Source organism: Perca flavescens, chromosome 10 (genome assembly GCF_004354835.1).
Source record: "Perca flavescens isolate YP-PL-M2 chromosome 10, PFLA_1.0, whole genome shotgun sequence".
Classification (NCBI taxonomy): domain Eukaryota; kingdom Metazoa; phylum Chordata; class Actinopteri; order Perciformes; family Percidae; genus Perca; species Perca flavescens.
This window is the reverse complement of record NC_041340.1, coordinates 22,097,798-22,125,761: the sequence shown is the minus strand read 5'-3', so window position 1 is coordinate 22,125,761 and position 27,964 is coordinate 22,097,798. Positions and strand designations below refer to the sequence as shown.

At 41.4% G+C, this 27,964-nt stretch overlaps 4 protein-coding genes across 4 annotated transcripts; 2 read left to right on the top strand and 2 right to left on the bottom strand.

Annotated features, from left to right (window-relative positions):
• Nucleotides 1-448: 448 nt before the first annotated feature.
• On the bottom strand, nt 449-1,962 carry LOC114562784 (glutamine amidotransferase-like class 1 domain-containing protein 3A, mitochondrial). Its single transcript, XM_028589380.1, has 4 exons — nt 1,630-1,962; nt 1,215-1,386; nt 892-1,093; nt 449-800 (listed from the first exon to the last, which is right to left on the bottom strand). The coding sequence occupies exons 1-4, from the start codon at nt 1,741-1,743 to the stop codon at nt 608-610; spliced, it is 681 nt and encodes a 226-aa protein (XP_028445181.1). The 5' UTR covers nt 1,744-1,962; the 3' UTR covers nt 449-607.
• A 581-nt stretch (nt 1,963-2,543) lies between these two features.
• On the top strand, nt 2,544-7,274 carry si:ch211-153b23.4 (uncharacterized). Its single transcript, XM_028589378.1, has 9 exons — nt 2,544-2,654; nt 3,536-3,649; nt 3,770-5,446; nt 5,536-5,635; nt 5,716-5,864; nt 5,949-6,061; nt 6,156-6,245; nt 6,336-6,458; nt 6,563-7,274. The coding sequence occupies exons 1-9, from the start codon at nt 2,588-2,590 to the stop codon at nt 6,668-6,670; spliced, it is 2,541 nt and encodes an 846-aa protein (XP_028445179.1). The 5' UTR covers nt 2,544-2,587; the 3' UTR covers nt 6,671-7,274.
• Nucleotides 7,275-14,433: 7,159 nt separating this feature from the next.
• Nucleotides 14,434-17,584, bottom strand: si:ch211-153b23.3 (uncharacterized). The gene is made up of 10 exons (XM_028588808.1): nt 17,534-17,584; nt 16,937-17,396; nt 16,760-16,852; nt 16,569-16,673; nt 16,339-16,448; nt 15,372-15,563; nt 15,091-15,253; nt 14,821-14,986; nt 14,612-14,706; nt 14,434-14,519 (listed from the first exon to the last, which is right to left on the bottom strand). The coding sequence occupies exons 1-10, from the start codon at nt 17,582-17,584 to the stop codon at nt 14,434-14,436; spliced, it is 1,521 nt and encodes a 506-aa protein (XP_028444609.1).
• A 2,281-nt stretch (nt 17,585-19,865) lies between these two features.
• Nucleotides 19,866-26,035, top strand: LOC114562431 (cis-aconitate decarboxylase). The gene is given in 7 exon segments (XM_075447439.1): nt 19,866-19,871; nt 20,694-20,748; nt 20,925-21,112; nt 23,451-23,543; nt 24,067-24,272; nt 24,946-25,694; nt 25,697-26,035. Coding segments are annotated over 7 exon segments (1,473 nt in total). The 3' UTR covers nt 25,873-26,035.
• Nucleotides 26,036-27,964: the final 1,929 nt, after the last annotated feature.

Sequence of the window (27,964 nt, the reverse complement as noted above, 5' to 3'; positions counted from 1 at the left end):
GTTTGTTTGCTAGCTAGCTTTTGATGGTTGCCAGTAAGACCCTCAGTTGGGAAATGGAGATATTTAATTTCCCACTCTTCACTAATATAGCAATATAGCCAAATAATAGATGGCAATAATCTGGTGGCATAAAATCTCAGGGCCACCAGGAGATGCTATTACAAGTTAATACGGGGCTGGTGGGTCCTGAGCTAATTTAACAAAAAATTTTGACAGACAGGCTAAAGGACAATTTTCAGCCTTTGCCTTTTCCACTATACTGAGTCTTAAAAGAAACTCTTAACACAGTTCATATAGGCCCTGAGGTGTAGTCGCCAGTTATATTGGTTTTATTGGGAAGGAAGAAAAAGGTGGTGCTCAGTGCAACAGTATATGTGAATATTGTCCCACAGTTTTAATGCTGCAATTTTCATGGTTTTATTTTAATGTAGAAAAAAATTCAAAATTGTAATTTGCAGTAACTTTTATTGAAAATCTCAAAACAACACAGTGATGTATTAACATCCGAAACATAGCCTACATGCCATAACTTGCTATTGTACGCTTGTATGGGAATCACAATTGGTTTTCAATAAATACAAACATCCAGAATGTAATTAGAGACTTCTTAAGCCAGTTTCAGTGTCTCTTTAACCATGACTCCTATTCCATCAAAAACACTATGAATGGGAGCATTGCACATGAATGCACTGGTGGTGACCAGCTTATTTTTGACATCAGCGTGTGCTTTCTCCACATCCGTGTTGACGTGTTTGCAGCCCATCTCCTTCACAGCGCCTGCTGTCTGAGCATACGGCCACCTAAAGACAAAAAGAGAAGGAAAGTTAGAATTCTAGATTTAATTTCTTTTATATCCATAGATATCTGATGATGAGAAACCATTTTACACACTTTTCACACTCTTTGTCCTGTCCCACAGTGAGCTCACAGCCGGGCAGGATTTTGGCAGCGAGGATGGGGGAGATGCAGCACATGCCCAGTGGCTTTCCAGCTTTGTGGAAAGCCTTGATGAGCTTCTCTAAATGTGGCTGGATGGTGCAGTCCTTATTCTTCACTGCCCAGTCACTCAGGTTCTTTGCCACACCAAAGCCCCCTGAATGAGAGCACACAGGATTTGTTCAGAATATTTTAAAAGGGGAGGTGAAAAAAGGTGAAAGAGAGCAATATAAAATATTTGACTCTGTGGCATTTATTAATGGCTGGGTCAGACTAACCTGGGATGATGAGGGCGTCAAATGCTGAAACATCTAAATTGGCCAGATCAGTCACGTCACCCCTTGCAATGCGAGCACTTTCCTGCAGGAGGTTTCTTTTCTCTTCAGTAGGTTTCCCCTCACAGTGATTTACAACATGCATCTGATCTGCATTCGTAGCAAACATCTGCACCTGAAATGAAGCATGTAAAACTTAGTCTATGTAGCTAAGGATATTTTCATAGTTGTTATTAAAACCAACTGCATCTTAGTTGGTCTGCTTTATGACAATGCTCTTGATGCAAAATGAATGGACAGAAACATAGACATGAAAGCTGAAAGTACCTCTAAAATGGGAATGGATCCAGTAGTTTGACATTAAATAACAGATGAATACACTATAATGAGTTAACTTGTCATCTTTTCTTGCCCTTACTTTTGCTCCAGCCCGACTCAGATGGACGAGGACAGCGGAGGCCTCGTGGATCTCTGTGCCGTCATAGACTCCACAGCCTGAGAGAATACTGTAACTGCAACACGCTATTGCCATGGTTCCTATAAAACACACACATAAAGCACATATATTTATCTAACGTGTGTATTCCCTTTTTGTTTCCCTATCAGACATGAAGAGCACTGAGCCACCTGTTACATATGTTTACATTGAAAATGTACAGAGCCAGGGGACAGAGGAGTCACAGGAGGACTGCTGCTACTAGACTGTTAATACCAGTAAAGACAAGTAACAAGAAGAGGTTGGAGTCCGCTGTGCAAGACTGTGTGATCTGGCTGTTCAGCAGAGGTGTGCTGACTGAACTCTGAAGCAGGCTCTTTATAGTCTGTCTGTCTCTCTGTCTCCTCCCACAGCCTGCTGTCCAAAAGGCTGACATCACCCTCAAGTAACAAGGAACTCTTTGGTCAGCTATGGAGATAAAATGCTGAATCATTCCTCTCAGGAACTTAGTTTTTCAATGAACTATTTTTATATTTCAATAACTCATTTACATGCTCTAATTTTGAAAATGTGATAGATAAAAATGAATCTATTAATGACTATGCTACATACATTATGAAAAAAATACCAGGTGCTTTAAGTATAATATGAATGTAAGTTTTATCCTTATTTGTATTTTATGAAGCATAGTTGGGAGAAAAGGATTAAAAAGAAACATAGGCTAATAAATCACCACATCTGTGTTATTTGAATTCTACTGGTAAAAACACACCTGTCTGAGGTTTTTCCCATGGATGTATTATTATAAGTTTTTCATAGATACATAGCCTACCAATAGTTTTCGTCACTGCTGCTATGTCCATTTTTGTTTTTCCCAGTGGTTTTCCATTCGAGCTGACGTCACCCCGTGTGTATAAAGTGCAGCCTCACGTCTTCAGAAATGACTCTTGCTATGGCTCAACTCCACTCACTGCATGTGTCTGTCGGAGTACTGAGCATCTCTGGCGGTAAGCTTTTTTTATATACACCGATTTATTTTTGATTTCGCGGCAGTTAATCAGCCATTATAAGGCTACTTTTACTACATTTTACTTACTTACATCCTGGACTATAGGCTATACCTGATCATCGCACATACTCGGCTATCCTGAACTTTTAGACAGTTCAGTCCGCTCGAAGTGATGGTCGTTGTTTTGAAGCTGTAGAAACATAAACTTAAAAAAAGAGTCTAGGCCTACTGCTAATATCAGAAAACAAATCTGTTCTTAAAACCAATCATACTGCTGCAGATATGTTGTATTGAAGGAGCTGTAATCGATATTCAGTACATAAATAAAAAAGACTGTTCTTCAACTCGTCATATACCGATTGATACGGACGCACAAGGTCTCAACGCACTCACCTGCATGAACACGCTTGCGCGGCCGCACCACCTATCAAAATAAAGAACAGAGAAGTTTAGATTACTAACACATAGAGAGGGAGTGAGACTTTATTCTTTGCTCAGACGCCATTACTCCACTATATCTTTACATAGTAAATAGCCTTTGCTTACTGCTATATTAACCTTCTGAATATCTAGTAGGCCTACAGCCTCTTAAAATTAATAATTGGCTAGCCTACATAGAATATGAAATCATGTAATCATGTGAGGAAATCAAAACATGGAAACTTCTCAGTTAGCCATACTTCTAGGCAGAGACCTGCTCTTGCTAATAAATAGGGGGAAGTCACATTTTCATTTTCATCAAAATGTTTTAAAAAATGTGATGTGGTACCTAAGTTTTTATTATTATTATTATTATTATTATTATTATTATTATTATTATTATTATTATTATTAATTAATTATCAGCAGGTGGCATAATGCTTTTTTTCTTGCTTATAGGTTCTCTCCTGCTTTTGGTAAACAACTATGGCAGCTCACCTGAAAAAGACTTCATCCCCCATACTGCACTGGGGATTCTGCTGCTCATCATTGCAGTCCTCTTAGCGTATGCAGGTTGGTTTTGATGAATCGTCATCACACGTTTCCTTTAACTCATTCATTTGTAGTATTGGTTGATTTGTATTTGGGTATAAAACTCTCAATCCTCTGCTCTGTTTCCTCTTTGTCTCTTAGGTATCTGTTGCAGTCTGTCCAACGCCCAGATGTTTTCCTCTCTGTGTCTGACTATATCTGCCCTGTGGTGTGGTTCAGGTCTGGTATACATCCTGGTGGGACAAGGGGTGCTGCAGCCCAAGGAGCTGAGACCCTCTCTGGTCCCGGGCCTGGCAGCATTTACCTTAGCCCTTCTCTTCATCGGCGGCGTAGCAGTCCTAGTGAAAAAAGCAGTTCTATCTCTCATAGCTATCGGCATTAGCTTAGCATGTGCCCATCAAATCGCCGGTTTGTCAGCTGCAGGTTTTGGTCAATCTGCCACAGCTGCTAACTACCTTCTGGTCTGTCTTGTAGGTGTTTACTTTGGTTTTGGACGTCTGTTGTCCACCATCACTGATGGTAAAGTGGAGCCTCCAGGAACGGTCGTGGAGAGAAAAGCTGAGATGAAAACAGTGCAGAACCAGGGGTGTAGTGATGCGGTGTCAGTAGGTCTGGTGATGAACTTGCTGTCTGCCTCTGTGTTAGCCTGTCCCCTGTTAGGCGTGGTCCCCCAGCTCTCCGTCGGTCACGTGCCTTGGCTGTGGACAGGTGGAGTCTTCCAGCTTGGCATGTGTGTCCTCTTCTACCGAGGCATGGACACACTAGCTGCCACTTTTTACGGCTTCACTGCTCTGCTGAAACTTGCAGAGGGCTACAGCGCTCTCTTATCATTCTACTCAATTCAGCCTTTCTCCCCTGTTCCTTTCCCCGTTGTCTTCTCTGTGCTTTTCTCCATCCTGGCTCTGTTCAGTTGTCAGAAGAGCTTGCTGGAGGGGCTCTACCTGTTATTCTATGCAGCTTATTGTATTGCCATTGCAGCCCAGCCTCAAGGCTTCTTCCAAAGAGGCACGCAGGGTGTACAGGGAGCTATATTTGTATTCTCTGCTGGCATGCTTTTAATTACCACATTCAATATGGTCTCCACTACAATGATTCCCACAGGGCAGGGCTATTTCAAGGATGTAGTAACCAGAATCCAGGGTCTTACTCTCAGAGTCCATGATAAAGAGCTTCATGTACCTCACCTGGGCTACTCCAAGTATGCTGATGCAGAGGTGTTAGGCCACGCCTGCAATGTGCTGGCTGCTTTTGCCATCACTGCCACAGTTGGTGACAGAAACCCTCTGTCTGTGCTGGTTCTGCCCTGGGTGGTGGCGGCCGGAGGGGTACTTCAACTGCTCTGTGGCTCAGTAGCTTTTGCTCGAGGTAAAACCTTTGAGAGCACAGTTTTTATTCTGTACGGGGTGATGTGGGCAGTGTGGGGGTTGACACGATACGGCGGCCTGTACGGTGAAACCAGAAGCTTTAATGTGGCTGTCGGGATCATTAGCTTCATGCTGTTTAACTGTTTAGTGACAGCTGCAGCGCTGTTTCTAAATGTCGCCTGGTTTGTTTACGCCCTCACCTTCCAGCTCATCTCTATTAGCTTCCTGCTCGATGCAGTAGGTGCACTGCCTTATGGATATGACATAGCAGTCACCATCATCTTTGGTCTTGTCAGTTTTTATTGTTTCGTTGCACACATTTTCAACAGCACCTTCCAGTCCCCCCAGATCCCCTTAGGAAAACCTTTAGTGAAGCTGAGTGGGGTTGGGGGAGGTGCAGATATCTGTCCGCATGTACCAGCCCGCAAGGCCACATCGGTCCAGCAGATTGCAGGTGAGAATCTGTTAAAGAGATCAATGTTGATAAAAAAAGCACAGTTGTTTACATGTTACATATTATTTTCCTTCTTCTTTAATCTCCAGAAATCATGAAAAATGGTGGCATATGTGGAATGCCTACTGACACCGTCTATGTTCTGGTGGCAGCTTGCAACAGGCCCGACGCAGTTGTCAAAGCTTACAAGTGAGTTTCCAGTGTGCCCTTATCTGCATTCATTTATTAATAAAATGTTCTTATTGTCTAATTGCTGTGTTTGATTTCAGGGTGAAGAAGCAGGCGCAGGACCGACCCATGTCTCTGTGGATCTCCTCCATCAAGCAGCTGGAGCCGGTGCGACACCTGCTGAGCCCCCTGCTCCTGGACTTCATGGAGGCTGCGTGGCCTTCCTCCATTAGCATGGTCATACCCAGAGGTAGGTGTGTGTTTATGGATGCATACTTGTACATGTAACATTGTGTGTTTTATGAGCATCATATTGGTTTCTTGTCTCACACAGGCACCTGGATGGACATATTTGGTTTAGGAGATGCTGCCAAACACATAGGGACACCACAAAGCATTGCAATCAGATACCCAGACTGTTCTGTAGCCACACACCTCATTAATTTGGTAAGGGCTGTGGGAATGAATCACTACAAGTCTTAAAGTGAGTCTAACTACTCTGCAGGCCCTTTAGTAAAAATAACAACCTCTTTGTTTGCAGGTGGGACCCATCGCTGTAACCTCAGCCAACCCTACAGGCGAGGCAGACACAACTCACCACAACCAAGTTTATGCCAAGCTAGGCAAAAGGGTGAGGACAATATTCCAGTTTTATTAAATAAAACAGGCACTAGATTTTTTATTTTTTGCAGTAAACTACATGTGCATTTTGCTTGGTTAGGTTGATGGAGTGTTATGTGACGGACCCTCCCCAGAGAACATTGCATCGACTGTGGTTGACTGCACTAAGATTGAAACAGGGCATATTGGTTTCTTCAGAGTGGGTCTCATTCCTAAATCAAAGGTAATATTAATATCCCTGTTTGTTCTGTTCATTCTAAATACTCAGTTTCAGTTCAGTGTATCCCTACACTAATACCTGCTGCTTTTGTTTGTTTGCTTTTGAAGGTTCTTCAAATCTTCGAGGAGGTTCAGAAGCGACACATACATGGGCAGACGAATCCTGCTTTTGAATATGAACTGCAGCTGTCCGATACACAAAGGGACAACAGTTGAGGAGAGGACGACACAGTGTCAGGAGGAGGATGTGAAAACTCAACACCATTAACAGTTTCACCTGAACAAAGTTGGGTCACAATATCCATGCACTGCTGCAAAATATAATGTAAATTCAGATTTACACACATAACAATTGTTCTATGCATTGCTGTTTGAAAAAGCCTTATGTACTACCAAGTACAAGGACAACGCTACAGGCTGGTCATGTTTTGGTGTTTTATGGTGGGCAAACTGATGTTTTTATTATGTTTATCTGAAACTGGCATATTGGTGTGACATTTCTATAATGCACGTAATATGAATAGCAGGATAACTTTATTAATTTGTGTTTTGTACAGTATGTAATATACACATTTTTTTATTGTCTTTCTGAAAATTGTATTTTAAATGCATCAATGTACTGTATAAACTTTTAAATTATAAAATGTACATGACATTATTTCTAAAAGCAGCTGCAATTATTTATACAATACTGTTAGATTATTATTGAGCGTGTTTTACTCTCTTTTATGAAACATACTCATAACATTTACAGATCACCATATGCATAAGGAAACAAAAACATAAAATAATGACCTCATTAAACTGTCAATTAAATTGAGCTTTATTGTGTGAATTCTGATTCAGCAGCATTCACAGTATTACCCGATTCTTCTGTACAACTTTCAGTCGCCTACTACTTCTGCATACTTTCAGCTACAAAAACCATTAAAATAATTGTTAAAATATCGACATGCTATACTATGACTTTTTATCACTTTTTTTGACTTACTATACTATCACTTTTTTATCACTTTTTTTGACATACTATACTATGACTTATTTATAACTTTCTTTGACATACTGTACTTTGACACGAGGCCAATGATGAAAACATAAATGTGTGTCAGGTCAGATAGCTTAGGGTGATGAGAGATTCATTGGAAGACAGAAGGTTGAGTGTTCAAATCTTATATGTTTCAGTAAGCTTTGATGTCCGATGCACTAATTGAAAGAGACGAATATGCTAAAATCATAAAGTCTTCCATCAGGTTTGATAGCTTAGAGTGATAAGACAAGGTTGAGTGATCATATCCCACTCTTTATTTTGCATCCTTTATCCCTTTCCCACTTTTTTAACTATTTATACTGCATCAGCTGCTTTCCGAGTCTTATTTACAGATCCATACTTAATTCAAGCCTAAACATGTTCTACATCTTTCATTCATTAGGAGTTTTACACAACTTAAACGTAAATTATTTTCGTACTTTTGAAAATATTGAACACAGCTGATTGAGTTTTCCTAATTTCAACCACCCATTTCCCATTGTATTAACAAATTAAAGCCAGCAATTCAGTTTAGCATCAGCTTTTACAATTTAGATTATTTTTTTATTATTATTTTGTGGGGGTTTCCCTTTATTATGAAGTGACACTGTACAGACTTGAAAGGGGGAGAGAGATGGGGGATGACACGCAGCAAAGGGTAGGAGGTTGGATTTGAACCCGTGCTGCTGCAAGACTCAGCCAACATGGGACAAATGCTCTTACTGGGTGAGCTAGAGGCCACCCCATGATTCTTTTGATTTTTTTTCTTATAAATTAGAACCATTTTTACTTTTCCACAATTACCTAACTTCCCAAATTTTAACAAGCAATTCAGTGTGTCGACAGCTTTTAGTAAAATCCTTAAAATATTCCACTTATGTTGATACATTATTGGTATTGTTCAACATTTCAATGAAATTCATACCAGTTTTCCAACTATTCTCACTACTTCACCTTCTTACACAATTATGCCGGCAATCCAATTTAGCTTTAGCAATTTTGCTTTTCAGCATACACAAGCATTTTCTGCAGGAAATGCATTTTCTAGTTCCAAAATGAGATTAAGCCTGTATAAAAAAACACTTTCAAATATTTGCTGCTCACTTCAATTTTAAGCACATGTTTTAGCAGCATTGTCTCATATAGTCAACGTGCTGCGGAGGAGGCTCTGGCTAGTCCACACAGCATTCCAGGAGAGGAGAAAAACCTACTCTGGTTTATTGGCATTTTTATTCACCAAGCGCCTGACAGAGCCACGGTGCTTCTGCAAAATAGGAACTTGTTTCAGTGGAACATGTGTATGGTCAAAAGTTGTTTTAGTCGTGTAACAGAAAACTCAGATTTGACTGATAGTCTAGCTAGCTGTCTCAATTCACCGTGCAGAGATCTGAGGAGTAGTTAACAGTCCTCATAAATCGAGCGGAGTTTAAAATTCCAACACAAAGAAAGTAGAAGGTAATAGACATCCGGACGAAAAGAGGGACATCCAGCGGAATTAGTGCTATAGCTATTATCTGAGTAGTGACAAACTGGCTCAGGGCATTTAGTAAACAATAGGCAGAAATGCATGGAAATGCAGGATTCTAAACTTCTGTCAAAAAGCAGCAATCATGAGACGTCACATGGAAAAAGATGAGAAAAAAAATCTGCTCCAAAGAACTCTTTCTCAGTTTACAGAGTTTGGTAATATCAAACGTACAATACCATAATTTCAAGCACAACGCCAACCAACTTTAACCTATGCAGGTCTAATTAGCCAGAGTAAATAAAAGCGCTGTGTGGGTGTGCAGGGCTTTTAATGTAAAACCCCTGAAATTACAACCAAAAAAGGTATCAACCAGTTTTGCACAGATTTTCCCCATTTACATAAATTATATTAAAACATGTTTTAATATAATATATATTAATCAAATGTGATTATTGTAAGGGTAAAATGTAAGTTGTCCCAGCATTTGTGGTCATTGATGAACAGGACTTGAGAAAAAAAAAAAATTTCAGTCTGCCAGTAAAAGCACATAAATGCACACTTTTCTTTTCCCGGAACATTTGTGTTTTTCAGGATTAAATAACATACACATTGCTTGTCCTCTTTTGTTTGTCAAACTTTACCCACTGGAATTTCCTTACATACTGTTTTATAACGACTTTCCCAGTGAAGGTGTTCAATTCAGTTTATCTTCATTATTTCAACACATGCTGCCCAGTCCTTTTTTTCTTCCAGTTTTACAAAGTAAAACACAAGTAGGTCACTCACACACAATGCTGTGACTACTCTGTCTCAAGTAAATCAATATTAAGTTTCAGTTGAGCTCACAATAATGGGGATTGTCATATATAGATATAAAGTGAAAATCACTCTTTCCATGCAACAATGTATTAAAATGTTTGTCTGAAACAAATATGAGACTTTTGCTGGCATAGTTAGATAAATGAAGTACATATCTTCCAAACAATTTTTCTTAGTACAAAATTCTCTCTTGTGGACAGTGTTTTCCTGTTGCGCTGCAGTGGAGAAATAGCAGCACAAAGAGGGAATTTTGTATTAAAGATACGCAAACTTTGAAAGATTACCACTGTATTTGACTACTTTGGATTTCTGAAGCATCAATCAGATAACCTTTTGAGCACATTTTTTGTAAAAGATGGGACTGTGGATTTTTTCCCTCATCGATAACATTGGGAAGAGATCTCTCAATGTCCACTGTTTCAATGACTAGTGTTTCAACACAGATGTGAAAATTGGGAACCATATCCTTTAAGCTTTGGAATCTAAATTCAGGTTATCCATTTTACGGCTATTGAAAGATTAGTGGATGTTTAAATTCAATTATGTGATTAAAAATTAAGTCAGGAGAAGAGTTACATGATCTGCAGATGTGAAAAACCTGTGGGTTTTGTCACATTATAGGTATTTATTAACATTGATCTGACTAAAAAGTGTTACCAGAAGAAACATTCTGGCATAAATTAACTTCCTTTGTAGAAATCTTAAGCAAACACTGGCCTGTATTTCTCTTTTATTCTTCTGTATAATATTCTTCCTAACTCTTACTCAAGATGATTCATCAACATGTACACTTTCATCTGATGAATAAATAAACTATTACCAGGAACTAAGAACCATACTGGCCAGGATTTTGTCTTTCAGAAAGTTATTTCCTCTCTTTGGTAGTCATTGAGTAAACAGGCTGCCTGGGCTGAAGTCTACAGTGTGTTCTCTGCACACTGTTAACTACAGTGACTACAAAACCTGTGGTGCAGAGTAAGAGGACATCCACACACAGGGACTCAGACTATAACCTCTCAAAACAGTAATTAAGACAGGGTCTGTGTTTTTATGTGGACATGTGTCGGCGCTCGTACTGCATATGTAAATATCTGTATTTATGTTGACTGTCCTACCAGCATTACACTTGTGCCTGTACTGTTCCTCCTTCAGGAAGTGCATGTCAAAAATAACACTCAAGACGATGAATGTTTATAAAGTTGTTCTTTATAAGTAACGTATCGATCGTTTGAAGCCTAACCAGCCAGTGAATAATCAACCATATCTAAACTATTTTATCAAGTGTTTCAAGTGTGTTCCTGGTGATAAGGACTAAGTGAGAGCATTGGTTTCTTTTTTTCATCATGAATATATTTATTCTTTAACTAGGCAAATCCCAAGGATACCATGCATCAGTGGGGATAGGTTTCAAATACTTTCATATTGGGGGAAAAAACACACACACATATATATATATTATATATATATATATATATTTCCTTTCCATTATAGATATAGATGTCTTTAAGGGTTAGGAAAATAATTTACTTCAACGAAAACAAGGGTTTTAATTATATTTTAAAGAGTAAAACTTCAAGGAGATTTCTTTATCATTACATATATGCCCATATTTCAAGTTATTTCAAAGTGAGGAAGATAATGTTTCTTCCAATAAGAAAGACGCAATGTCTGTGGTTTTTAACATTGCTGATTGAAGCTGACCCAGAATGGAGCCTTAGACTTAGACTTAGACTTAGACTTAGAAAACTTTGATGTCCCCGAGAGGCATTTGTTGTACAGTACAGGCATATTGACACATAGTCCACAACACAAACATTCAAAAATAATACAAACATCTACAGTGCTATTTAGCTTAACACATCAATAAACGGAATACAGTAGAAGGAGTATATTGCACAATGTCATAAATAAATAAAATAAAACTACTGCACATTATCCTACTTCACATCTATTCCTTCAGTCATACCCCTCCCTAGACCTTATTTAATTGGGTTATTGCCATAGGAATGAATACTTTTTTTGCTCGGTTGGTTCTGACGTTAGGGTATCTATATCTACGACCGGAAGGGAGCGGCTTGAACTCCACTGAAAGTGGATGTGTTGTATCCATACGAACCTTGTCTGCCTTCTGTGCCAATCTGATCAGATATAGTTGGTACAGGTCTACCTGTTGCCTACCAATGATTTTTCCACAGGTTTTAACAATCTTCCCCAATTTGTTCCTATGGGTGATTTTTGAATTTCCATACCAGCATACAATACAGTAGGAGAGAATACTCTTAATAAAGGACTTGTAAAAAAAAAAAGAGTCAAAATGTTTTTGTTGTTGACATTAAAATAATTAAGTTTCCTAAGAAAATACAAACGTTGTTGGCCCTTTTTAAAAAATGGCATCAGCACACTGATCCCAGGATAATTTATGATCAATGATGAGACCGAGATATTTGCACTCCGTCACCATCTCTAGCTCCTCTCCTCTTATCAGAGTCGGAGTGGGTGTCAATTCTTTGGTCTTGGATGTATACAACTGCTACTGGGAGGCTTCACACCAGTCAGCAAATTCCTGCAACACTGGATCATGTTCAGTTTCATCTCGCTCCAGTAAACTAATCACAGCAGTATCATCTGCAAATTTAATTATATGACATCCAGGGTAACTACTGCAACAACAGTCAGTGTAAAATATATATAGCAGTGGTGACAAGACACTACCTTGTGGTGTCCCAATTGAAGTAAAGCGCCTTGGGGCGCCTTGGGGCACTCTGTATGTTATATTTGTCCCCTTGGATGTGTAATTACCTATAGACACAAAGTAGTCCCTCTTCTTAGGATTCAAACCAGTTTAGTATTTAAAATAGGATTCAAACCAGTTTAGTTGTTTAAAAAAAAAGACTTTTTTTAACAATATTACTTAAAATAGGAGGTTTTATATGGGTTTTTAATTGTTCGTTAGTGACGTGTCTGGAATAAGTGGCTTGATGACTGCAGTTTTCAGGGTCTGTGGGAAGACACATGAGTGAAGAGACTTGTTTAAAGTTTATAGAAGATCTGAGGCCATCCAATTTGAAACATTAAAAAAACTGTTCATATCAAGGCAACATGAGGAAGTTTTAAGATGTTGTGTAATGTCCTCCAAGTTTTATGATTGATCGGATAAAATTGGGTCATGGTATTAGAATAGTTTTTTCGTGGACACATGGACAACAGATTAAATTAAAGATTAAATTAAAAGATAATTTTGCAACTGAAGAAAGTCATAGTTTCTCGTAGGTTTGTCGTTGTACCACTTAGTTTTGTGTGAAACGTCTTAGTAAACTACATCTTGTCTCGCACAACATGCGTCATCTTACTTGCTGCTTGGCTTCCCCGCTAGCCAGCTAGCTTAGCTATTCCACATCACATTTAGCGTTATCTTACCTGATGATTTTTATCTAGCGGAAGGCGTAAAAACTAGCAAGACCCGATGCTCGTGTGAGTGACGTTACATCCCGGTACGAAACACACAGGCATTGTAGCTTCAGTGAGACGTCACTTATGCAACTTTGCGGTGAGTAGTGTTCTTTCTCATTACATATTTTCACAGTCTTATTCTTCAACAGTTTTGCAACAACCTGAGATTTACTTGACATGCAAAATTGTAATTCATGGCTCAATAAAAACCGGATCAAATAATTATTTGTCTCCCCCTATTCACTACGGTATACATTTTTTTTCTCCAAAATAATTCCCCATGGTGGTCCACCGGTACTAGTGGGTTTACAACCAGCAGCAGTGAACGGCTATTGCAGTCTGTATTATCATTTTTAAACATTTGAACAAACATTGATTTTAATTTTAAACACAGTACACTACTCACTATATCCCTAGTTCAATTCCAGCCGGGGGCCTTTGTTGCATCTGTTTTTCCCCTTTTTTCTCCCATTGTTTCATGTAACCTCTCAATTGTCAACTATTGAATATAGGCAGAAATGCTATAAAATGTTTTAAAAAATGAATCAATTGAAAATGATATTATTGGTGACATTGGTATTTTATTATTATAATTTTGGGACACAAACGTTAAACATCTGTCAAATTCATTGTTTGCAGTTTGAAATTAATCTCAACATACAGTAGCCTATAATGTAGATGTAATAAATACATATTTACAGAAATATTAAACATTCTAATGAACAGTTAATAAAGATATTTTGATATTCTTTTAACAAACCTAAATATACAAGTTATTACACTTTTGTTTTTTGCCAGAATGATAAAGCTGAGAAATGGTATCTTCATAAAGTTGTGGTACATCAGCTGAAACAGTTTTTGCTGAGAATGTTAAGTGTCCATCAAGGACATTGTGAGCTACAAGTGTTTGTTTTTTTATTGTAACATTTGCCAAGACATCCACAGTTATACACATAGGTTAGACAACCAGCAATACACACACACACACGCACACACACACACACACACACACACACACACACACACACACACACACACACACACACACACACACACACACACATCTTTCACATATCATTCATATAGTGTTCATTCATATATATTCATATATTCACGGTCTTGTTGAATGGAAATGGGGGGAGCTGAAGAAGACGATCTTGTAGGGAACAAGTCATGATGAGGCTCTCTGAGGTAGAGAAATGAGGTACGAGACAATCACACCATAGCGCTTTTCACTCTGTCGAAGATCTGTCGGACTTTTACTGCAGGGACACATCCTTCCCTTACAATGGTGATGGTCCCTGTGGAAAGAGTGAGATGGGCTTGAGTTAGAAAGTGCCTGTGAAAACAAAATAAAAAAGAGAGAACATATTGGGAATATTTTGCGTTTCACCTTCATCAATCTTCAGGCAGTTAACCACGGTGGAAGCAACAACTTCATTTGAGTCTCCGTCACACAGAACCCCTTGGATCTTGTGTCCCAGTCGACTGCAGCAAAAAGAGATGGTATGATAGGAGAGAGTGTGAGTGAATGTGAATTTATTAGCAATATACTGTGATGACATGGTATGTAGTGGGTCAGTTCTGTGAAGAGACACGTACTTGATCACCATGGTGTGGTGGGTGCTGTCTGGCTCACCGCTGGGATTGGCTGACGTGATAGCAAGGGGTCCGGTGATGTCACATAGGTGGCCTGTCACCGTGAGGTTAGGGACGCGGATCATGATGCTATCCTTGGTGCCAACACGGTCATAAGCTGGCCCCACTCCTACACAGGATAAATTAAAACTGAGGTGAATACTGATAATTAATAATAATAAACTGGAAAAAGTTGTAAACTGAATCCTGTAACATTTAAACTGAACAGTTTACCTAGTGTGAACAGCCAGTCTCCTTTGCTGACGATGCAGCTGATGCCGCCTGGATACACATTCCTCATAAACTCCCAGAGCAGAGGGCTGAAGGGAGGCTTGGCTGCCACCAGCTGCTCCACGTTAGAGATGCAAATGCAGATGGGCTTCTCTGCTGGTCTGTCCTGGACGAGGTCACAGATAATAGGTTGATGAAGACAAAATGTTGAAATTGGATGAAATTATCTGTGTTATATTAAACTTCAAAATGATACCAACTACCAGCATGTTTTTCATTCTTACTTTAATATTATAGATGTTCTCTATAGCTTGAGGATTCTTGCAGGAGGCAGCCAGGGCATACACAGTGTCTGTGGGAATACCACACACTCCTCCTTCTTTCAGGAGGCCAGCGATCTTCAGGAGACCACTGGTGAGTCGGGAATTAGCCACAGGACAGGGAAGCTCCGGCGTAGATTCCTGCTTCACTTTCTCCTGAGACAGGCCACAAAGGGAGGGACATTTATATTTATGTATATATATATATATATATATATATATACTTACTTCCTTTGACACACTGAGCTCCTCTTTCTTCTCTCTTTATCCTTGTCCCAGAAATGCTTGTTACTAACTTAGCTCTCCGGAGCTTATTCCCCAGAGCCCTTATGTTTTTTGTCGCCCAGCAGTTTTCCTTAGATTATGGTGGCACCTAAATCATGGTTGCAGCTGTCACCGTGGTCCTGCTCCGCGCCCTGCTATGCCTTGCTACACCCTGCTACGCTCTGCAGTGTCCTGCTACGTCCTGCTACGTCCTGCTACACCCTGTAACACCCTGTAGTGCCGTGCTACACCATGAACTACTACAATTACTATTTCTAGTCATAGTTTCATTATCTTTATTGTGACTATTATTGCCACTGTTCATCACACCCCCAACCAGCATTGTCAGACACCGCCTACCAAGAGCCTGGGTCTGTCCAAGGTTTCTCCCTAAAAAGAAGTTTTCCTCACCACCAAAGGTTTCTCCCTAAAAGGAAGTTTTTCCTTGCCATTGTTGCACTAAATGCTTGCTCTTGGGAGAATTACTGGAATTGTTAGATATTTGTAAATTATAGAGTGTGGTCTAGACCTACTCTATCTGTAATGTGTCTTGAGATAACTCTTGTTATGATTTGATACTATAAATAAAATTAAATTGAATTGAATTGAATTTAAAAACTAATTAGAATCAGCAGAGGAATGCAAAAGGAGTGTTTTAATTGGTTACCTTTCTTAAGGGAGGGCCCATAGGTAGCAGTCTTTGTGAGAAGATACAGTTCACCAGTGACGCCAGAGCTCCATATATACAAATTATTGAAAGTAGTGCAAGCATGGCAACTGTAAAGAAAATGTGAGAATGTTTCAATATATCGAGTTTTTACAGATTTGATTTTCATTTTCGTCTATTTCTATTTTAAAACATAAATGTGATCAGAATGAGGCTTTGTCCACACTTACTTTCTAGCTCATAAGGAAGTCGCTGCAGAGTGGAAAGCAGGAAACAGACCAGAACAACCTCCATGACTGCTGTTAGAAACAGCAAAACCAGGTTCCTGTTGGCAGCTGACGTAGACAAAGGAAGGATCAAATCAAGCTCAAAAACAAAGTAATTAATTAAGTCTTCTATTAAAAGATCCTGTTGACCTTACCAATCAGCATAAGGAAAGCATTAATGACCAAGAGAGCAATGGCTCCGGCTGTAAAACCGTAAGCTTCCTCTGTGGAAAGCTGAAGCATGTCACCTAGAAAAAAACACTTGGGATCAGAATTTTGTGTAAATCAATGAGAACATGTCTTCTTTTTAATACATGTTTGTTCTGACATACCTGCAAACCTAAACCAGGTCCAGGTTGCCCATACTGCTACATAGATGGATGAGATGACTGAACCAAAATGGCCACCTCCTGTTACTTGCAGTCGGCTGACATAGACCTGGATGATGGCTCCAGAGATGAGGACCCAAGGGATAGTCAGATGAAGAAAGGTAGGATTCGTTCTGGATGAACTTGCATGAAGAGCTGAGAGAGCTGCAACCCCATTTGAAAGGTAGAACAGGGCGTCTGAACCCTGGTCAGTTTGGGGTAGGGGCTCTGGGTCCCCCTGCTCGGCCCTGCAGAACTTCAAAGCCTTCTTCAACTGGTCAGAGGAGATGGGCTGTGGTCCTACAGGGATTAGAGACTTCTCTGCTATGGTGTTGATGAGACGCGAGAAAGTGCCATACAGGGAGGCTGCAGTGAACAGGGAGCAGGCTACACCAAAGAAGATGTAGTATCCCTGGAGAGGAATCTGGGGGATTGTTGAGAGCGTAAGCAGGAGAAACAACACGTTGTGGATCAACTCTAGGACATCTGTGTTCAGGCTTCCCACACAGAGCACCACGCCTGCCATCACAAAGAACCAATTTCCAACCATTGTTACCCTACCTGATGCCACATTAATGTCCTCCGCAACCAGAGCAGATACCACAAATTCATCCCAAGCTTTGATCAGCCAATATGTGGCATGGAGACCAAACTTAGTGGTGTGGTAGCAGTCTTGGCGCAGATGGGCGTAGTAGCTGGAGAACAGCTGGGCAACTGTGATGATTGAGACCCATGCTGCTCCTAAGCCAAAGGACTTCATGTACCCAAAACTGTAGAAAGCAAAGATGAAGGAGGCAACAGTGTCACAGAAGAAACCCAAGGCCATGGGCTCTGCATATTTTGTGTTTTTCTTCTTCTCCTGTCCAATGCTCTGGGCGCTTGCTGAGTTGGGGGTCCCTAGCAGAAGAACATTAAAAAGGGGGGTACCGAAGCCTTTGAGGACTAGACGTTGAGTCAGACCTTTTACGAGCAGTGCAGCTGAACCATAGATGGCAAAAATCAGAATGAGCAACTCCAGAACTCCAGAGACCACAAGAGCCCAGGAGCTCGCTACCAGACCCACTGCTTCAAAAACTAAGGTGGCTGTGATGGCCCCAAAAACAAAAGGCATGATGTAATTGACTGTGGCAGAGCAGAAGGCTAGGAGAAAGGACAGAAGGATATAAGGGACCAGACCAGCGATTGCTGACTCTTTTATGGACATCAAAAAATGGCTAACTGGAATCTTTGTGGTGGCATTCAGAGACATGTTGCTCATCATGTTAGTGGACAGGGACAAATTGTTCATCATCTGATGTGGCGTAGATGCTGTTGCAGGAGTTTCAGCTAAGGCACCAAAGTAGATTCGGGTGGCACCATAACTGGCCCAAAGAGCAGCATAACCAATGAACGCAGTGCCACTCAGATGATCGTATCTTCGAAATGAAATCAGTCCAGCCACCAATTGGCATATACCACCAATCAAAATGAGATGAACACCTATAAAAAACATGGAATTGAAATTACTAAGACATTTTTATATTATTATTTTATAATATAATTTTCACAGACTTACTAAAAGGTTTACCTGCAAGTATGTTTTCCACCCCGACTGGTGCATTGCCAGTGTGTGCTGTATTGAAGTTCTGTAGCAGTACGAGGAATGCACTTATCCCATTGGATAACATGCCTAACACGCCTGGTTCACCATAGAAACTGGCTGGAAACCCATCTGATGTTGCCATCCTGTCTTTGTTGTCAAGCGGAAGTTTCACGGAAAAAACTGAAACAAATGACACAGACAACATATGCATGAATGTATGTACGTTTTAAATTATAGCATTAGTGCGTAACTTTTTTATATTAATGAACGTCCGTTACATTCAACCCATTGCCAAATAAGTTGATACAAAGCTAACTAAGACTATCAGCTCCACAAAACTATCTTTGTATTTGTCAGTATGGCTATGTTCAGAAAATGGTGACATCTGGCGACTTTTGCGCGCAGAAAATCGAGCGAAGATAATTACCTCTTCTGAAGAGTCCATCATGTTTTTTTAATCCTCTATGTCCTCGTTGGTTACAAGCAACTGCGTGGGAGTGGTGCACGATCATGGATGGCATGTATCATGTGGATGCACTGACAGTTGTGTCATTACTTAAATTCCTCAGAAACTACGCACTATAGCTTTAGGTAAGTATAATGTGCAATACCAAATGCAGAAATCACCCAATATATGAACAAAGAATACTATCTTAATCTTGGCTGATTTATTATAATATAATATATTAGCAAAATTTGAACAGTATCACTGTGTTGTTAAAATATGGATGCAAGTTATAAGCGCAGAGAGGGAGGTCCCTGTTTTTGTGGTTGGAAAGTACAACTTGACTATTTGCACAGCATGGATAAACATTTTTTAAACAAGGCTAAAATCTAATTCTAATAATTTTAAAGAACATCAATATACTGTAAAGCACATGTGACAAACTTTTAAGTCCTGCAAACTCAGTTAAGTCAAATTGGAAAGTCCTACTCTCTTTTTTTCTGTCTTCTCTCCCTAAACACTTACAGAAACATGAGAAAGTGAGCATTTTATGTCTAACAGACTGATATTTCCTGATATTTACCGAAAAGATAGTACTGGTTATGTCATTTAAATGTTTTCAGAGTTGTAATTTTGGTATTCGGTTTTCAAAACTCACTTAGTTCTGCCATAGAGCATACTAACTGTAGATATTTACACCATGTGAAAAAACTTGTTATCACCATCCATTTTTTTATGTAGGATTTAAAAATAATAAATATAAATATAAAGCAGTTTTCCAGCTAGTAATACAGCAAATGGCAAAAAAAGTCTTACCTGGTGAAGACGCTCAGACAGATGAACTGTTGAGTTGTTCTGAAATAGGGATGAAGGTTTGTCATAAATAAGGCCTCCCTGTGTGTAGGAGGAGTTCATGAAAATCCCCCACAGTCTGCAACCTGAGAGGGGACATCACTGCTCTTCACCTTGGACAATAATATCCAGTCCTTCCTCCTCCTCTTCTGAGAATTGTGATGCTGGTCGTGACGACGATGATGGTGATCAACGTGGAAATTCCTCTATTTAATCTGATAAGGTTTTGTTATGGATACACCTCTGTTGTTGGCACTTCCCTGTTCCTCCCAGGCCAGTGTCATAGCCCTGGATTATATAAAGCAGGTCTCAATCCAAAAAGCACCATCATCCTTTCAACAACCTGTTGACTGCAAACCTACTGCATCTAAGAGAAAGAAAAAAGAACAGCAATAACTGACTGAAGCTATGATCTCCAAATTACAGGTAAAGATATACAATATTTATATATAGGACTATTTCTGATTAATAAGGATCTACAGTATGTAATCATGAATTTTGTTCAGCCTTGAGTAAGTCAAATACATTGCTATGCATGCCTAAAACTGTTCAACTTCATCCAGTCTAGGATTTAATACAAAACTATAAAATAGTTTTAACAGTGTAGATGTTTTGTGAGAACATTTAACAGGATAATTTAACAGAGCTCTTGTTACATGTTGTTAAATGTTGAGGAAAATACACATACTGTATAAATAATAATAATTAATAACTAATACCCAGTAAAAAGCTGTGTTCGCAGCTTGAAATTAATTTGAGATTTACAAAATAAAAAGATAATATAATAAATGTCACAGTGGTTTACAGGTGCCAGTAAATATACTCTGTACTCTGTCCTGCAGAAAACCATTAGACCAGTGTGGGCTGTCAGAGGACTGCATAAATCTGCAGTGGAAGGTAAACTTAACTCTGTTCTCTTTTCCAAATACAAGAGACATTTCTCTATGGTTTAGCCGTTCCAAACAGCATTTTTAGTTGTAGACAAATACTAAAACTAAACATTTCACTTTTATCTACTCCTTATCTCGTTCTTTATTTGTGCAAACACCATTTTTTGCTCTTTCCCCCTGCAGTCTTGAGGCACCCGGCCCCTGAGGACACAGTCACAGCCAGCTTTGGGAAGTTCATCAGTGAAGTAAAGCCCCAGCACTTGTCCTCTGTGGTGCTGCACCGCAGTAAAAGGATGGTGCTGGACAGCATTGGAGTTGGTGTGATTGGCAGCACAACAGACGTGTTTGAGCTGGCTCTGCAGCACTGCCAGGTGAGGCAGAGGGGAAAGAAATAACTCTAAGGTCTTATCTGATATGAGACAGTAAGACAGATGAAAGAAATTGCTTGACCTTATGCAAACAGTAGTCGTAAGTCAGTGCAACAGCTGTGTGTGGACAGATGAGGTGAGTCCAAAAAAATAAAATCCCAGGTTATTATTATGCTCAATTGCGTCTTGGAACAGGCAGAGTTTTAATGTCTGGTGACCTTTTTCTCCAAATTTCTGTTTGACATATGACTTACAAAGAAACTTATTCAGCTTCAACTGAAGAGTTATATGCCGAGCTTTTTAAAGTAAAGTTGTTATGGTTTTGGTGTTTTGCTTTGCATTTGGTTTACGTTTGTTCCCTGTTGTGTTTGTTTTCTGGTCTGTGTATTGTGTGTTTTGATTATTCCTGTCTTCTCTGTTGTTCCTTGTGTTGCCTAGTGGTTTGTCAAGTGTCTGTGTTTAGTTGTTGTCATATTTTCTGTCTGTGTTCCTGGTTCCTGTTTTATTTTGATAGTCTGGTTTTCTGTCTTGTCTTGTCCAATTAACTTCCTGAGTTTTCCCGCCTTTGTCGATTGTCCTGCCCCGCCCTTATGTGCTTCACCTGTTGTCTCACCTGTTTCTGATTTACCCATCTCCTCATGTATTTAGCCTCTGTGTTCCCCTTGTCTTGTGTCAGATCGTTTTGTGTCCGTGCCCGTTTAGTTTGTGACCATGCCCTTGTGTTTCCGTCCTGTGCCTTGTGTCTGTTCCTGCGTCACTTTACTCCTGCCTGTGTTTTGCCCCCTCAGTTTATGTTTGTAAGTTTTCCAGTCTTTGTGCTGCCGCTTTTTGTTACAATTAAATTAAAACCCTGAGTTCCACCATCTCCTGCCTGCCTGCCTGCCTCTCTCTGCATTTGGGTCCTCATCCTCCCGCTACATACAACAGAATGATCTGACCATCGTGGACCCAGCAGAGAAGCTTCTTTTTACTAAGAAGGTGTTGGAGTTTGGCTGGACTGTGCAGTGTTTGCTCTGCTCTGAGCCAGACCGGCACCCTCCTCTCCTGGAGAAGCTCGCCATTCAGCAACAGTGGTTGGCAGAGAGACCTTGGGTGAGTCACTTTGTTCCCCAGCTGGAGGAATTCAAGCGCGTGCTAGAGCGTTTTCTACAAGCCACCCCCAGTGACCCACCCACCACCAGCCTGTCTCCTCCTCAGTCGGCCAACATCGCATGCTCTATCGGCCAGCCTGCCCCTTTACTGGCTTCCCCAGAACTCTCATTGGACTGCTCAGACGCTACCCGGTCTGCGTATGCCCCCAACCACCAGCAGTCCTATGAAGGAACCCGCCTGGCCCTCTTCACAGGGACCCGTGGAGGCCGTGGACGGAGGAAGGGACGTCGTGGCTCTCAGCGCCTTGTCCCTAATCAGCCTCTCATTGGACCTGAGCCCAAGCTGCCCAGCGGACCTGAGCCTGACCTAACCTGGGTACCTGAGCCTGGGGCGACCTGTGTGCCGCCGACGTGCAGCCGCCCAGAGTCGCCGCCGACGTGCAGCCGCCCAGAGTCGCCGCCGACGTGCAGCCTGAGTCCAGGCCAGCTAGCAAGTTCCCCAAGCTCCGGCTAGCAGTTCCCCCGACTCCCAGCTAGCTAGCAGTTCCCCCGACTCCCAGCTAGCTGGTAGTCTCTCTAATGTCCCCGAGCTCTCTGGTGTCCCTGAGCTCTCTAGTGTCCCCAAGCTGCCCAGTGTCCCAGCACTGCCCAGCACCCCTGTGACTTTGCCGGTCTCCGGCTCCCCAGAAACCGCCCCTAAGACTGTGCCTGTCTCCATCCCTGTCACTGTGCTCGTCTCCGTCCCCGTGCCCATCCTTGTCCCAGTCACCGTGCCCATCCTTGTCACCGTGCCCATCTCTGTCCCCTTCAATATCCGTGTCCCTATTACTTTCCCTGTGTCTGAGTCTGTCCTGTCCGCGTCTGTTTTGTCAAAGTCTGCCCAGTTCAGTGTTCCCTCGGGCCCCAGTCCCTAAGTTCCCTGTCCCTAGTGACCCTCTGTTGTCCCTGGGCCTCCCCTGTGCCCCCGGTGTTCTGTGTTCCCTGTGCCCCCGGTGTTCCCGGTGTTCTCTGTGCCCCCGGTGTTCTCTGTGCCCCCGGTGTTCTCTGTGCTCTGTGTTCTCTGTGCCCCAGTGCTCTGTGTTCTCTGTGCCCCAGTGCTCTGTGTTCTCTCTGCCCCAGTGCTCTCTGTGTTCCCTGTGCCAAAAGTTCACTTTAAATATGTGATGACACAATATTTGACTGTAAACTGTTGTATTAAAAATGTCCTGTGACAACTCCCTGTTTACCTGTCTCCGTCTTTTCCCCTTCAGCACATGTATGCTCCTGATGACATCAGCTCTGTGTACGGACGCAGGGGCACCAGGCTCTCCCCGACACTGGCAGCTTTCGTCAATGGAGTAGCTGTGAGTATAATGGGTGGGACAGATGGGTCTCCATTGTCCCCAGTGCACCTCAGATGCACCTAACCCATTACCACAAGCAAACTACAGATATTTTTACTTAGCTTTTGTACCATCTGCTAACACTAAATTGACCCCATATTTCCAGCATAATAATAAATTGAATTTATAAAGCGCTTTTCACAAACTCAAAGTTGCTTAACAGGGCAGCATGTCTGTAAACATTGCTGGCCTCTTTCGTAAAGAAACCATTAGGATGTCAAGCTAATTTCTGCCACATGTATTTGCCTCCAGTGGATGAAGCCATGTTACGGCAATTAAAAGTATTTTAAAATAAAATCCAATGGCCAAAGTGAGTGTTAACTGAGAAAAGTGGTGAATTGCATCATGTACACTACACACAGACAGTGTTTAAAGCTAGCTACTGTATTATTTCATGAACCACAGTTACTATATGTACTATGATCCACAATCATTTTGTTGTGGAAAATGTTTTTTTTTTTTTTTTTTTTTTTTTTTGCTGCAGACTCACTCCATGGACTTTGATGATACATGGCACCCTGCCACTCATCCCTCAGGAGCAGTCCTTCCTGCTGTGTTAGCACTCAGTGACATGATGTCTGCTAACAGCAAACCCAGTGGCCTGGACTTCCTGCTGGCATTCAACATCGGCATTGAGATCCAGGGCAGATTGATGAGGTTCTCTAATGAGGCCCACAACATCCCCAAGAGGTAAAAACCTCAGGGGGTGAGTCATATTGGACATAGATACTGTAATGTATTTAGTCTAAAAGCAACATTGCAGTAGGTTTTGTAAATTACTAGGTCATTATAGTGATGATTTAATAGCTATAAAGCCAGTTTACTGTTGAGCAGTTTTTATTTGTACTCTACATGGAGAACAACTATCCACATGACCCTAAAGCGATCCATATTTGACTCTGCTGATCTCTGCAGTGTGGTTTACAAGGAGGCCTGTGCAGTGTAATGTGCAGCCTCTTAGTGGTGTCAATGAGCTGTAAAAGGCGTGTTATTATGTTCATCTCAAGGACAGCCGAGGCTCTGTGGGTACTGTTGGCACAATTAGCCATGTGGAGGAGAATATCGCACAGGACTCCATTTAGCAAGTGTTTACACCAAGTCAAATGACCAGCCACATTATTTGCTTGTTTATTAAATACTGAAATGGCCAAAAACCTACTTCCTTTAATGTCTCTGAAATAAGCACTGCAAGTGGAAATTCTCGTGAAAGAATAGCTGTTTGTACAAAGAGTCCTCTTTACATGCTGGAGCTCTAACCATAATGATGGAGAGCAGCCATTTGAAATGCTCCTTTAGTGACAAGAGTAAAAAGTTCCAAAACACCTGACCAAAGTCTCTTTCTTTCTGTCTTTCTCATCACCAGGTTTCACCCTCCCAGTGTGGTGGGGACCATGGGAAGTGCAGCCGCCTGTGCTCGCCTCTTGTCTTTGGATCCCTCCCAGTGCAGTCATGCCTTGGCTATAGCTACTTCTCTATCTGGAGCCCCAATGGCTAATGCTGCCACTCAGTCTAAACCGCTCCACATCGGTAATGCCTCACGTTTGGGGCTGGAGGCTGCTCTGCTAGCATCCAGAGGCCTAGAGGCGAGTTCTCTGGTCCTGGATGCTGTCACTGGTGTGGCTGGTTTCAATGCTTTTTATGAAGACTACGTACCGCAGCCTTTAGAATTATCCAATGATGACGGCCATATGTTCCTACTAGAGGAGCAGGACATGGGCTTCAAGCGCTTCCCTGCCCATCTAGGGATGCACTGGGTGGCAGATGCTGCAGCCTCGGTCCATAAGATTCTTGTGGGATTTGGCCCTGGCACTGTCTCCCCAGCTCAAGTCCAAGACATCCTGCTCAGAGTCCCCAAATCAAAGTACATCAACAGGCCTTTCCCTGACTCTGAGCATGAGGCACGCCACTCCTTCCAATTCAATGCTTGCAGCGCTCTCCTGGATGGGGAGGTGACTGTGCAGTCTTTCACACCCGCTGCCATAAGACGCCCTGACCTACTCGCTCTGCTGAGCCGTGTTCGCATGGAGCATCCCCAAGACAACCCAGCTAATTTTAACAGTATGTATGGTGAAGTCCAGGTGACACTTGTTGGGGGAGACATTCTGAAGGGACGCCAGACACTTTCTACGGTCACTGGCGCAACCCGCTAACCAATGAGAGCCTGAGGAAGAAGTTCAGAAACAACGCGGGGGCCGTGCTTCCCTCAGAGAAGGTCGAGAGGCTGATTGATGTGGTGGAGGAGCTGGACAGACTTGGGGACTGCAGGGCCCTTCTCTCACAGCTGCAATGAGAACTCAGACATACACAATGAGAGCAGCAGAGAAATACATTATATACCAAAATAATAAAGTAAAATTTATTTAAAATGACATTTGTCCAGTGGCCCGGTTTGCATCAGTTGGTAGAGCAGGCGCACATATTTACTCCTTGACGCAGCAGCCGTGGGTTCGACTCCCACCTGTGGCCCTTTGCTGCATGTCATTCCTCCCTCTCTCTCCCCTTTCTTGTTTTCATCTGTCCTGTGGAATTAATCTCCACCTAGTCCTGTATTCTTCCTGAGTCCTCTCTATTGGATTTTATTAGTGATCTACATTGCAAATGGAAAATGAAAGAAGATTTATGTATATATTTCTTTATTAGGATTATTTATTTATACATTCAGATATCAACATTATACATATATTACATGTTTGCAAAATATTGTATTTATACTGTGGTTTTGTGGCAAATAATGGATTGTTAAATGTTGATTTATACAATGCAAATGTTTGATGCTTATTCAATACAACACTTTCCTCTTTGACATTTCATCATTACACACAAACATTTCTGTTTTAATTATTAATAAATTACTTTTAAAAAAAACACAGAAATTTAAATGGCGTGACTAAATTGTCTGAGCAAACTAGAATGTGTTCTCTTTGGCTGACAAAAATACTCAGATCTCTTCCTGTGAGTACTTAACCACACGTATTAAAACACACATTAAAAATGCTAAAAAAGTAAGTTGTAAGAGAATGTACAACAAACTGCATTTCCAGAGAATAAAACATTATATAGAAAAAATGTATTAGATTAATGAGGTCACAAAGTACAGCAAATTACTCTGATGTATAGGTTAATTACTGCCAGTAAATAATTTAAAACCATGCAGTCTTCTTTTCATGATTAACATTCCAGTGTCTTTCAACTGAAACAAGCAGTACGTTTGCATATTAAGAAAAGTCCACCTATAACTGCTTAGCATACAAAAGAGACATAAAGGTGCTTTTCTTTAGAAGTGCAAACAAAAACTGTGGAGTGGTTCTGGGAATAGAGAGCTGTTCCTCATTCCAGTCTGTAGTCTTTGTGTTAATATGTAGCAATAAATATGCACAGGAGGAAGTAGTCTTGGAGACATGTGAGTTCTCTTTTGAGCATCTTCCCAACTCATGTCTAGCATGGGACACAGGGAAACCAACACAGTCTAAGCCCCTGTCTGGGCTGTGTGTGCTAAATCCAGCAAAGTCTTATTAAGGGTTAATAAAGTACTAAAGAAGAGAAGTTTATACTTTTATTATTAAAGTGAGTTCTAAACAGAGTGTAAAAGCAGCTCTACGGGGTTCAGAATACAGCAGAACATGAACTGCTCCACAATCTTGAGAAGTAAATAAAAACTAGAACTGCAAGCAGTTACGAACGGGGCCCAAGCCTCCGACGCCGCCCGTCTCCATAGCCGCCAGCCTCCGACGCCGCCAGCCTCCATCGCCGCCAGCCTCCGAAGCCGTTCGCCTCCGACGCCATTCGCCTCCGATGCCCGTCGTCCGCGATGCCCCCGGAGCCGCGCCAGTCGCGCCCGAAGAAGCGCGAAGCTGCGCCGATGCGGGACTCGAAGCTTTGAGTAGGGGGGGCACGCGTCGGTGAATATCGAGAGGTTTGATGCGCGAGGTCTGCGGTACTCTGCTTTTGAAAATGTAGTGGTTAACAGTTCGTCTCCATGCATGCACAGACTGCTTTTAACAATTCTCTACTATAAACAACCTTCTTAACCCCCCTGACCACAGGGGACAGCCGAGAGAAATGAGAGAGTGACTGAGAGGGTGGTGGTCCAAAAGTTATGGACCAAATTCGCCAAATTTGGTACAGCGCCTCGGAACGCCATGCCGAGCGAGCGCCACAAAGTTTGTGTTGATTGCTTTTACTGTGGCAAAGATATCGCAATTGAAACTTTTCCATTTAAATGCATTGAGTTAGTGGCAAAACAAATAAACATTGCGTATAGCGCCCCCTAAAGGCCGATCTTCGCCAGAAGACAAAACAAAAACATCCACAGAAAGGGGGCCGTTTGGGGTTGCATACAACATGCTTGACCTCAGAAGGGATTACAAGGCCCAAACTGGTAT